We start from the raw sequence: 14065 nt of genomic DNA on the forward strand, positions 1-14065 counted from the left end.
CGATAGAAAGAAAAGTAAAAAGAATGAAGAAAAGATTTTTTTTTTTAACTGCATATTCTGTTTTTGTTGCTCCTTATTTACACTATTTACAAGACGCTGTTCCAAATTTAGTACTCTATCTGTTTTGGTTGCAAAGGGATTGGAAGGCCCAAAGGTGCCCTGTTTTCTACAACAATGACACTATTTCTCGTTGCTAGATTCTGCTCAACAGTAATTGCTCGTCTTCTTAGAAAACAGTATGAGATCTGGCCTTGCAGTCATTGAAGTTCCAAAAACTGATGAGTTGTGTACTATCTTTAAGCGCTGAATATTTGTGATAAAACTAAACTCAAGTTTGAACTCGTTCTTGAAGAATTCTTAAATGAAACGTGGCATCATCTGCTTGAAGGGATACGCCATATGCAGTGAGACTTAGGTGTCTGTTATGCCTATCTTGCTCTTGTCGGACAAATTAATGGAGGTAAACTCCTAATTATTCACCAACAACACAACCCACCTTGGTCTCAGCTTTAGACATGGATCAGGGCCGTATCCAGGATTTTTGTTCAGGGGGGTTTTACTAATTTTTGACTTTTTTTGGCGGGGGTTTGCTAATTTTTTACTCCGTTTTCGACTAATTTTACTGATTTTTACCTAGGTTTTACTAATTTTCGACTTATTTTCGAGTCGGTCAAAAATTTCGGGGGGGGGGGGGGGTTCAAACCGGGTAACCCCCCCCCCCTGGATACGGCCTTGACATGGATAATTATGTCCTGACAGCTGTCTTCGAGATTATGTATCATAACTTTCACAGAGTCTCAAGATACACTGATGTTGAGTTTAAGTGAGGCAAACACACCCCTCATTTCATCTTGGTGTCTGTCCAGTGCAATTTTTAGGACATCTAGGAAACTTTGTTTGCCAACACTGGCAATACACATGGAACACACCCAAACACTTCCAAATCCATGGTTTGTCTAGTTAAAGTTTGACCTTTTGTCCCCAATTTAGAACACAAGGACTGTTTAATTAGTCAGAAGCTTTTTTTAAATTACTACAAAACTTTAGCGCAAAGAGCAGGGTATTGAGGAGGGGGCAGCCCCTTTCATATACCAAATAATTTCTGTTCGTTTTAAGTTTTAAAATTGCTCCTTACTTTTAGTTGAAAAAACTTGTTTTTTTTTTGTTTTTTTTTTAATATAATTAAGGAACGAAGTAGTGTATATTTTGTTAATCAAATGGCTTGGCCATAAGCCTTGTGCGGTTGGACCTGAGACTGTGTTCACCTGAGAGAAAAGTTGAACATAATTCGGCATAATGAAAAGCATATGAACAAGCTTAACTGCTCATTTTTGACTAATTAACAAGAAGCAACCAAAAAGAGCCAATTTGCTTGCTGATATACTTTTGGAATAAAGAAGTAATGATATAAGTGAGATTTTTGCTTCACCCTCTTTCAAAGCTGAGGATCCATCACTTCCGGTAGCTCAAGCAGCTCAAGGAAATTTTCCGTTTGATCTGAGCTAGAACTCTTGTCATTACCACAGAATACTAAGTCCTGCTTTTCTAGAAACTAGGTTGCCAGAATTAAAAATCAAATACGTTTTCTATTTCCCCCAGCCAGTGCCTTTCTCTGGCTAGGGCATCGACTAGCGATCGAAAGAATGGACCCAGGTATCACTTTATTTAAGTTGTGTCTTGCCACCATACCGTCGTTAGCAAAATATGTCTGAACAGTTGTTCTGGCTGCTTCAAAAATAGCTGTTGTGTTTTGGAGCACTGGATGCAACACACTTCCTGTGTTGTAGTTCCAGTGGTAGAACATCTACAGTTGCCTTGGCGAAAGCTAGAAGATAATTCTTTTACACATTCACTTTGAAGCAGAACAATTAATAATTAATTTTGTATACACATACATTCAGGCCCCAGATAGTCCACTTATTTAAAAAATCTTGATCAGGTTAGTTCCTATGGTTTACATAAGCTATTTTCCTATCTTATTTCTTGTCAGTTGAATTTCCATAATTTCAACAGTTTATAATTTTGCCATTAGTCTTACTCACCAATGAGTTCAAATTTATTTGAACTTGAGTTAAATTCAATAAACTGAATTTAAAAAAGAGCCTTAAAGGTACCTGAGGGTAAAACTTTTCAATCTCAATTCAGTGTAAAACATAGATCAACAAAATTTTCCCTATGAAAAACCCTCCTGGAAATATGTGTAAGAAAGCAACAAAAGAATCTCCTGCTTGAGAAATATTAGCTGGCACCATGTCTCTGTCAATGCTTATAGCATAGAAACTGGCCATTCTTCTTAGCTGCAACAGCAATTTTTAAAAAATGTACTTGGAATTCCCCATGAATTTTTTCAGCAATGATCCGATTCCTTAGAGAGGAAAACAAGTAAAATATACAAAACAACAAAACCATTACGCTTTGGACAGAACCTTGAGCTGAATCCAAGCACCCTGGGATTATATCCTACTTGGAGACGGGAGGGGGAGTAAATACATTCACAGTGGTAGACATCAAAAGCTGAAGTCAACAGGTTTGCATTGATGACAATTTCAATGGTACGATTTTTATTATATTTATCTTGATTTTATCTCAAAACCATGCCTGAGAGATTTTACAATTTTTGGAATTTGTCTTCATAATTAAAAATGATTTTTTTTTTTTTTGAACCTACCGTGGAACCACCTAACATGGGACGCAGCGTAATCTAGGGACATTTATCCAGGAAAGTTACTAAGGCCAAGATATCTGGAGAATTTTTAAGGATACTGCCAAACTAAAATTACTGTCAGTAAGTCTATTTGTTTTTACATAGAATTGTGCTATATTTTGTTTAATTTAGTGATTTTTTGTGTTTAAAAAAAATAAAAAGCAAGATTGGGTAATTTTGATTTGTTTTTTAGGTCTGGAAGTGTTGTCTGGTGCTACAACTGGACGAGTGAAGCGGAGCTGAGAGTTAGCTAGACGGATAGCTATATTGTCGAGGATGACTGTCACCAATATTCAAAGGAGTAGGTTTAGTTTCTTATTTTTTTTTTTTTTTTTTAACTAAAACCTGTATTTTTCAGGTTGAAAAGTGCTCAATCTAGGGACATGAGCCAAAGAAGAAAGCAGGTGGCCAAGGATGCCATAGAACGTGCTCTAGTCGCTGTTGACGACAGAATTCTTATAGAGAAGTTGGTGATAAATTTGGCATCCCAAAAAGTGTCCTCTATAGACATCATAGTGCAAGAAAAAAGGGTCATAAAATCTTAAACATGGGAAGACCTCCTGAAACTGACAAGTTTCAAGAGGAAGAACTTGTGAAAAGCTTGGTGACTTGTGGACAGATGGGCTATCCCATGACAACTTTTAACTTGAGGTGTTTTGTTAAGTATCACCTAGATCACCAAGGAAGATCATCTGGCAGATTCAAGGACAATATTCCTGGCATGCGGCAGGCGAAAAAATTTCTAGAAAGAAACAGTGGCAAACTGTCAGAGAGAATGGCCTCAAACATAAAAAGAGCAAGAGCAAAAGTGAATTATGCTATGGTTAGGGACTTTTTTTTAGGAATATGCAAAAGACACAGAAGGAATTCCTCCTTAAAATATCGTAAACTATGGTGAGACAAATCTGACTGATGAGCCAGGGAAGAAAAAACTGATTGTGAAACGCGGCACGAATCCAGAAAAGATTATGAACTCCTCAAAAGCGAGTGTTTCACTAATGATGATAGGTACAGCAAGTGGTATAGTGCTGCCTCCCTATGTGTGCTACAGGGAAATCCATTTGTATGATGTCTGGACCATTGGCGGCCCAACTGATGCAAGGTACAACAGAACATAGTCTGGTTGGTTTGATGGCGTCACTTTTGAAGATTACTTCAAAAGATTATTTTGCCCTACTGTCATCGGCTATCTGGGAAAAAAGTACTGATTGGTGACAATCTCTCATCCCACCTGTCCCCACAAGTAGTCAGATTATGTGAGGAAAACAATATTCTTTTCAAGTTCCTTGCACCAAACACAACTCATCTTCTACAGCCACTTGATGCTGCATTTTTTCATCCTTTAAATTGGAAGTGGGGAGAAACTCTAGATAAGTGGAAGATGGGACCAGGAAGAAATTTAAGTGCCATTGAAAAAACTCAATTTACGAAGCTTCTGAACACTCTTCTCAGGTCAATTGAAGCAAATGCTCCTGCAAACCTCAGAGCTGGTTTTGAAAAGTGCGGGATCTATCCGTTTAAGCCAGAAATAATGCTTGATGAAAACTGTGGTGAACTTCAAGACAGTTTTGTTTCTTATCTCAGAGAAATCAGGTTTGATCCTGAGGAGCCCTTGGGTTTGGCATATGGAAACAATAACGCAGCAGGCTGTGGCAGAAAAAAAGGCTAAATGGTGCCTGCTAGCCGGATTGTCAGAGGAAGGGATACTGGCATAACCAGAGAACAGACATCTGAAGAATCAGATTCAGAGTGTTCAATGCAGGTAGACAAACCAGTCGATCTTCCACTGAACACACGTTCTGCCAAAGAGAAGAAAATGGCTAATCCTAGAAAAAAGGAAACTGGTGTGTGTGATCAGAATATCAGCTAAACAAGCTAGCACTTCAAGCAGAGAAAGTGATGACAACCTAGTGGCCTATTTCAACAAAGACAGCAGCACCAGTACTGAACTTGAGGATTACAACTTGCAAGGCTCAAGTTCTTCTGACTTGGGCACAGAACCAGAAGTTGACAGAGAAGAACCAGAAAGAGACGCCAAATTGAATATTGGATCCTGGGTTATAGTGAGCTTCCAGGACCCCAGTGACACTTGGAAGAACAAGAGCCAGAAGCTTTACATTGGGAGAGTGAGTGAAGTAGAGCATGGGAAAGTCACAGCTGAATTTTTAAGGAAGACCACCTTGCCTTACTTTGCATTCCCAGCAGAGGATTCAGAAAGTCTGACATTATAAAATTTCTCCAGCCTCCAGAGTTGAATCATAGAGGGGATCTGAAGTTCCAAGATATTGGAAGTTTTCCAATTAAATAGCTCAGTGCCTAAGATAATTTATGTGATTCACAGTGCATAAGATAATTTATGTGATTCACCGCATTTAACTGATTTTTTTTTAAGTTGTTTTGAAAGGAACTTGTGGTCTAAAAGTGTAGTCTATAACCAATAGCGCCATATTGCTCCAGTAAATGAAAATAAACCTTTTTTCAAAACTTATTTAGTGTCCCTTGATAATTTAAACATCAAAAATAAGGTCTAACAATGTGATTCAAGTTATTGCTCTGGGTTGGAAAATGGGCCCAATCAAGAGACACCTCTTAAAAAAAAATAATATGATAAAAAAACACGGATTCTGCACTAGTTTTCCTCTCATTGAGATGTATCCAGTGGCATAACTTTTATTGTACTATGACGAACAGTTGACAAGAAATTAACAAAAAACACAAAAAGTGTCCCTTGTATGGTGGTTTTACAGTATTTAAAAGTTGGAATATTGAAATTAGTGTCAATTTAAAGCTTTTTTCCACTTGGGAGTTTCTTTGAAAGTAACAAAATAACAAGTGCAGCTGCAACCACGACAGGAGATTGACAACCTCAATTGAAAGGTTCTCAACAGTGTTGATTTCAACAGTGTAATTTCCATGTTTCCTTGCATTCTCCACTCTGGAAATTATAACAAAAGTTAAGTTGCTATTACCATATGGCACTCTACTCCAGCACTATCACAAATAATTTATAAAAATCACAGACTGCATAAGCATGAGCTTTCAAATGAGCCATTAGCCTATTACCTCTACAATCTTCAAGTAGCCTGCTAGCACTGAAAAAAAAAAAAAAGGAGATACATCACTGGTACCATTTCAAAAAGCAATTTTCCTTTTTATCAAGTTAGGGGAGAGATGCAAGGATTAGAAACCTCTATTCTTGTGTTTCCAACAATAGCAATTTTAATGGTATGGTTTTCATAATTTTATGCCATGTTTGAGGTGTTACAGGTTCTTTTGTCTTTTATCTTAACTCTGAAAAATGTGTTTCTATAAATATGCTATGATAGAAGCCATACTATTATAAGACTTGAGTATCTTCCTTTTTTCTCAATTTTTTACTTTTGCCATTTTACCAATGTGAAATGTTCATATTGAAAAAATAAGCAGAAATACTGCTCTTAAGAGCCATACCACTAATGAAAATGAACTTTAACTTCCACACATGTATTATACTTCTCAGTAATTTTTTCAATATTGTTTCTTTAACCTGACATTCAGAAGCCGCAAATGAGTAACTTGCACTAGAAACATGACTAACACTAAACTTAATTGGGTGATGTGACCACCTGATGTCTATTGATGGCAATGTTGATACAAAAGGTGGTAATGTGCTGGTACAAATCTCAAAACGGACACCAAAGAAAATTATTCTATTTAAATTGGAGATGTTCAAAGGGAGGGGGCAACTAGAACAGCTGCCACAGGCACTGTGGCTGGGAGGAGGGGGCACCATGACTGGAGGGTTGCCCACTTGATCCACTTTTTTACTTTGATTCAGCTGTTTTTGCTTATGTTTGAGTCAGGAGGAGGCTGCTGTAATTAATTTTGCCCCAGGCACCACCAATCAGGGGTATAATTTACTATGGAGCAGGGGTGGCAACTAACCCCTCCAGACCCGAGTTTGCCCCCTCTCCCAGCTGAATTTTAGTTTCAGTAAAAAAATAAATCTTGTCAAAAGTGAGATAAGCCTGCATAATGCAAGTATCCAGAGAAGTAGGTCAGTTTTCTTTAGCAATTCTTTGCCTTTATGGTAATATATGGATCACTTTTCAGTTTTCACTGTCATTTTCACTTGATTTGGGGAAATTGGCTCAAACTTTGCCCCCCCCCCCAAGGTTTTTGATAAAACTACACCACTACCACCAATCTTAGGAACAACTCTGATTTTATTCTTCATTCAACTCTCTTTCAAAATATAACAATTACTACACTGACAATCATGTTCCAACCTTTCTCTTCTCCCCTGATGTCTGGTTATAGCCCATAGTTGCAAACAAAAGTCTGCAGGCTTTTTTTAATTGATATAATGAGTCAATTCCTAATGAAAAATAAGTAGTAAAAAATATATCCAAGCCAATCATATCAGCAAACTCTAGTATGGTCCAGTTCTCTATCCAGGTATAAAAAGAGGGGGACTGGGATACATCTGTAATGGCAGCAACTATCATACTTGGAAACAGCACTGAATAGGGAATCAACGTTTTGTTTTTTCTATATGATTTCTGTGCTAATACAAGATATTACCAAAATAATATAAACACATTTAGGGTAAAAGAATAATTTGTGATGCCTTAATCTGAGATAGGTCTTAAAATATTTTTCTAACACTGTCAAATTCAACAGTGGTTCAATTTGTCAGGAACTGTGAGAGGCGAAAATATTTCAATTTTGGAGTTGATATTAGATGCTACAGATGGCTTACTGTGGGATAGACCTATAAAAATCTTTGATATTTTTTAGACGTACTCCCTTTGTAAACTAGATAGAATGACAACAAATACCCATTTAGTTCATATCTGTATATCATCAGTAAATATTTTGATATAGGTGTCAATAATTTAATCCAAGCTTCATTACTTTTAGAGGATTATTTAAGAATTTCCACATTCTACAATTTGTTTTCCTCATATGGTCTGTCATTTCTTTTATAATGAAGGTGCAGAATTTTTCACATAATTTTTTTTAAAAGCTAGGCATGTTAAAAACAAAGAAAAGAGGGAATTAAACAGAAAATTTGAACAACCAAACAAACTGCAGATTCAAAATAATTTCTATAATAGTATTACTTGAAGTTAGGTTAATAATAGCCACATTTCTTTTAGTCAAAGCAATATGCAAAAAATTTAATCAACATCTTTTGACAAAAAAACAACAAAAAAACACACAATTTAAACAAAAATCTGAGAACTTTGATCTTACTTTTTTCTTGTTCCATTTTGTTGCAAACACCTTTCATAATTTTAACGTGATCAGTGATCTAAGGTCTCTGACAAGATTGTCATCCAAGTTCTTTCTTTAATGTTCTATATGGCAGAAATTTGATTTATTGCCAATATCAGTAAACTATAAGATCTTAACACTTCAATGAAGCAAAAATTAGGGCCTAATATCACTTTAAGTTCCATTATGTGCATGTAGAAAGATGGCTTGCAAACTGAAGATTTTGTCCTTATTTAAAGCTGGTTTAAAAGGGCAGTTCATTGTAAGATTACTGGATATATTTTATTCGTTTTTTGAGGGGGGTTTACTAAAAGATTTTGATAAAAAGAACATTAAGAAACAATTATTAAGTTTATTCAAAAAGAAGTTAGGCTTAGGATAAAGAATTTCTATTCAGCTGGCTTCTTTGAAAAAAAGAAGCTAAACTGGGAATACAAAACTTCCAGATAATATCAGGAATGCTAACAGTACAATATATCAACTCTTCTGACCTGAAAAGTATAATGCCAAAATTCTATAGATATTAGTTTTTGGAGTTGAATCCAGTTCAACTGCACCCCACCCCCTAGATTTGTACAAACATTTTCTGATTCTTTAGGGTTGCATAGCTTCTTGCACTTATTTCTCATCAAAAACTGGTTTATGATGCTTACTTGAAAAACAAAACAAAAAGGAAAACCAAAGAAGTTTTGTATACAACTCAGAGGAAGGGATTAGGGAGATATAGGGATTAGGGAGAGGGATAGGACAATGAAGCAGCTGAACTGGAACTAACTTGGAAATTGTGATAAGCATGACTGGGGTAAAGGTTTAGATAATAGGCTAAAGATATTTTAAAAAATAATTAAGAGTGAAACTTTTAGAAACTAGTAATATCTTTTGAAGTATTTACCTCTATTGCTTTCCTCTCTAAAGTACACTGACGTTTGATGACCTTGAACAAATGTTGGCTTATAAAAGTTAAACTTTCAGATTTAGATCTATACTGCAAAATAAGGCTGAAGGAAAGTGTATTGAGCCTTGAATCTTAACCAGATTGTGATTTTTAAGTATTTGGAAAAACATCTTTCAATGAAATAAAATTCCAACATGACTTAAAATCCTAGTCAAATCATTGGAATTATTTTTTGTAATCTTCTGCAAATATTCCCTTTCAGAAGGAAACACTATAATAACAAAGAAAAACATTTGATTCTCTATTCACCAGTTTCCAAAGAAAATGGTCAAAACCCTGCATTTGCACCCCATAGGCCCCTCTTCCCCAAAAGGGTACAGATATAGTCCTAGGTTTATAGGCTATACAAGATTTTCTGACTCTGTTGTTCTATTTAAATATTGAGACTACATATTTATTATTACCAAACATAAAGCAAACAGAAATTCCATTTACAAAAAAAAACACAATAAGTAATATACTTGGTATTCAAATGAAATCTAACTTTAAGAAGCAGATTGTCAATCTCCTTAAAGTCTCAAAATCAGGATTGAGCAACGGCATAAGGCTCAAAATGCTTGCTGTGTCTGTTTTGAACAGTACATTAACTTCTCAAAGTTTCATGTTTATAACACAAAGACTGCAAAAGGTCATCAAAGGTCAGTACCCTTTAAGTGGGGAAGGGGTGGAGGTAGGTGCTTCATATACCTTCCCAGAGGATCAGTTGATAGCCTACTGCTTTAGCAGTTGGCCACTTCAAAAGAAACATGCCATTAAAATGAAAGTAGTATCATTAGACTCCTTATTTTACAGTTTATCCAAATATTATGGTTGCTTTTCTCATAATGCACCCTACCCTCCTGATAGTGCAAGATAAATTATATGTTTCTTTTTCTTTATCATACAATAATGCATTGTGTTTTCTTTGCTAAACAAGGTTTAATGCTTTTTTTACTCATGAAAACTATTCTGTGTATATGATTTCAATGGATTTGTGGGAAAAATATAATTTGAAAATGACTTTAAAATGTGGATAACCATATAGGAAATATTATAGTCTGATAAATAGAAACATGCTGCATATTATAAAGCAAGAATTTGATATCAGTTTATTTGCTGACCACTAGATGATACATATAATATTAGTATCATTAGATTCCTTATTTTATGCTCTTTTCAAATATCATGGCCAGTTTTCTGACAATATGGTCCACCCCCCCCCCCCTCCTTTAATAATGTATTTCTCTACTCTTTTGAATCCTGTGAGATATCATTCTTTAGTAAAGCTTGAGATATTTCCATTACTAAGCAACAAATTAGGTGAACATACCACTTGATGCCTTATTTATGCTTTACTTTGAAATTCAATTTTAAGCATTTTATGGACTCTTAAAGATTATACACTTTTTCTATTTTTATGGCTATAAGAAAGGGTTAAATATTGGTTTCAAACTTACTAGTTGATTATAAATCAAATGTACTATCTGATTTTTATACACCACCATCACTTGCCTTTCTGCATTCACTATCATAATATTAAGCAAATTTTAGCACTTAAAAAACTTAGTCTATGACTTTACAAAAACAGTGCTTAGAAAATACAGTCTTTAATTTTACAAAAACAGCATAGACTAAGCATGGAATTTTTTTTTATCAAAATGGATTGTAAATAATCAATGCCTGTCAATTACATATCTTTAACAAAATGGATTTATAATCAAATATTACACTTTAAACTAATGTTTTAACCATTTTCTATGCCCAAAAACTAGAGAAAAATTTATCATCTTTAAGGGTCTATAAAGAGCTTAAAATTGAATTTCCAAGTAAAGCAATTATTATATTAGGAAAGAGCATAAGAGAGTGTTGAGTGGTATGTTTACCTAATCTGTGGCTCAGTAATGGTAAGATCTTCATCTTTATCTAGTCTTCTTCATTAAAAAATATTTGCTCCAATATTGACCTAATAAATTTCAGTTTTGTCTGATAGAATTGATGATAGAATATTAAATGAAACAATAGTGGGGGGGGGGGTGTAATGTGAGAAAAGGGACCATAATATTTGAAAACAATACAAAGTTAGGAATTTAATGGAAATACTGTTGTTTATTAACACATTTACTTTAGAAATGGCTAACCACTAAACTGATAACAAGAACTTTATTGTTATAGTGTTTTCTGTTGGTTTTGTAGGCCTATATGATCAAGGGCTATGGCCTATCTGTAGAGGGTACATAGTGATGAAAATTAACCATGATATTTGAAGAGAATAAAATAAGAAATCTACAAATGGATCTACTTGTTTAAGGTAAATTTCTGAACAGGGTGCTTTTTGCTATCTGGGAAAGGGGTTAGGTTAGAAAAATGAAACTTTCAGGCAAGGCCGCATCTAGGATTTTTTTTTTTGGGGGGGGGGGGGGCTACTAATTTTTGACTTTTTTTGGGGGGGGGGTTTTACTAATTTTTGACTCATTTTTCGACTAATTATACTTATTTTTACCTAGATTTTACTAATTTTCGACTTATTTTTGACTCGGTCCAAATTTGGGGGGGGGGTTCAAACCAGGTACCCCCCCCCTGGATACGGCCTTGCTTTCAGGGATGGATCTACAGACTAAAGTTTTGTTCCATGAAGGTATTTTCAAGTTTTTACCTACACTCATCTCTCTAAAGGGCACTGACCTTTCATGACTTTTAAGAATCTTTGTGTAATAAAAGTGAAACCTTGCAAAATAGGTCTTCTGTTTAAGTTAAGAACAAGAAAAGTATTATCAGCTTCACAACTTTTCTCAATTCTAATTCACAAGGTTCCAAAGATCTATAAATAAATTTCCTAAGTTGAAAAATAAAACCCTTTAATATGGCTTAAATTATGCTCAAATAACAGGAATTACATCTTCAAAACCAAAACCAGAGAAAAAGATACTAGAAACTAAAAAATAAGGTATACTATTGTTTTGTCAAAATTCCAATGAGTATAGACTTGTCAAGTCAAATTTTCAAGATTTAGAAATCAGAAGAAGGTTAATATAGTGTCTTGGTAATACCTTCCCAGAGTATTATTGATTACTCAGTTTTATTTTCCTAACCTAACCACTTTCCAAGATAGCAAAAAGCACCTTGTCTAGAATTTTACACTTTTTTTTTAATTTAGTTAGCATGCTTCCATTGTAAGTGGTCTGTCACTAAAGGGGTAAGGTCTATTAGTAATGGACTATTCAGGAAGCTAAGAAATAAACTTACATCTATGGTCAGAATTGCATCCTGAATCAAAATTTAACATTCATTTGTGTTGGAAATGAACTTTGCTTTCACCCCTATATATACCAATCCTGGGGATATTTTAATTCAGGGTAGGCCTATATATTTTCTCATTAGGGAGGTGGGGGTAAAGTTCATTTCTGATGCAAATGAATGTTAAATTTGGATTCAGGAGGCAAATTGGGTACATTTATTTTGCAAATCATATTATTGACTTGCAAATAAAGTAAACATACCAAAGTACAATGCTGTTTTTTATGCTCTTTCTAAATATAATAATCATTTTTGTTGGAAATGAATTTTACCCCCACCCCTATATATACCAATTCAGGTTATATATTTGCATGTTAGGGGGGTGGAGGTAAAGTTTAAACTTACCTCCCAATTACACCAGAAATAAAATTTACCCCTCCCCTAAAGTGCAAATATATACCCTGAATTGGTAGCCTATATATATGGGTGGGGGTAAAATTCATTTCTGACAAAAATTATTATTATGCTTGGAAAGAGCATAAAAAAGCCATTGAGTAGTATGCTTAATTTATTTGTAAGTCAATAATATGATTTGCAAAAAATTTACCAAAATCTGACCACAGGCCTAGTCTGTTAATATAAACCTTAGCCTACCCCATCAAAGTAGTTACACTACTGATCATTTAACCTAGGTCCTGGATTCATTCCACTTTCATTCACCTTCTTCAACCATCTTCAACCAATTTCCAAGATACAAAGATCTAGAATTTTACAAAATTCTATTTAGGCTAGCCTACCTGTTCCTGTTGCTATCTCTAAAGTATAAAATAAAAACTTTTGTCTTGAGTCTGGACAACACTTTTTTGCCTTAGGCCTACTATCTAGGGTCAATATCTACCAAATCATATTATTGAGTTAGGACTAAAGTGAATACACCATTCAATGCCTTTTTTTATGCTGATTACAAATATAATAAGCATTTGTATCAGAAATGAATTTCAGCCCCCCCCCCCTATATATGCCAAGGTTAGGTTGGGTTAGGTATAGCCTATATGGGGGGGGGGCTGAAATACATTTCCAATAGAAATGCTTATTATATTCGTAATCAGCATAAAAAGAGGCATTGAATGGTGTATTCACTTTATTCCTAACTCAATAATATGATTTGGTAGATATTGACCCTATCTAGACTCTACAGAGCCAGAGTTCTTTTTTTCTTGGGGGTGGGGGCAAATGTAGACTTTACCCCCCCCCCCTTCCCTACCACACCACCAACACTGTAAATGTTACCATTTTTAACCAAAATATAACAATTTAAGCTTTTTTGCCATCCCCAGGGCGCTTGCCCCCCCATCCAGCCCTGAAACTCTGGACAGTAAGTGCTTAGGCTACCCTGCACTTAGGACTAGGCCTAAGCCATTTAGGTTTTTTCGACAAAAAAAAAATACCTACCATTTATCCCGTGCTTGTTTTGTTTCCGGACACGCACAACATGGTTTCAATTTCTTTCCATCAGGACCCACAGGGGCTTCAACGTTTTTGAACTCGCATTCCTTTTTTCCAGTGGACTCCATGGTTTGCTATCTTGAAAATTTCAGCTGGACTCCTTACATAACCTCCTGATGAAGATGTCAGCATATTCACAAGAATCTCTCATTATAGATGACAGTCATTGCAATTATTATCTAAAAATTGATTTTCTAAGAACAAAAATTTTCAAAGCAAAATAAAGAATTAAACTAAACCAAAGACGAGAATAAATGAAATCATGTAATAATACAAACATAAAACAGACATAAGGTCTTATCAATAAGTATATTATTCCAATAGTAAATAAAAACAACAATTAATGATCAACCCATACTTAAAACGAACAGAAATTACCAAAAACAGGAGCAGGGCTGGCTCCCTCTGGGCCGGCTTAAAGCCAGGTG

General features: G+C 35.0%; 1 protein-coding gene across 1 annotated transcript in view; it reads right to left on the bottom strand.

Annotated features, from left to right (window-relative positions):
• The window catches only part of Cox17 (Cytochrome c oxidase copper chaperone COX17), a 29723-nt gene extending 15982 nt beyond the window's left edge, over positions 1-13741 (bottom strand). Inside the window, exon 1 of the mRNA XM_089096091.1 lies at positions 13584-13741. Within this exon, the coding sequence (XP_088952217.1) occupies positions 13584-13705 (122 nt within the window). The 5' untranslated portion in view covers positions 13706-13741. The remainder of the gene's footprint in view (positions 1-13583) is intronic.
• Positions 13742-14065: the final 324 nt, after the last annotated feature.

This window comes from Artemia sp. Qi Xiang Cuo, chromosome 1, assembly GCF_049724085.1.
Source record: "Artemia sp. Qi Xiang Cuo chromosome 1, ASM4972408v1, whole genome shotgun sequence".
Lineage (NCBI taxonomy): Eukaryota > Metazoa > Arthropoda > Branchiopoda > Anostraca > Artemiidae > Artemia > Artemia sp. Qi Xiang Cuo.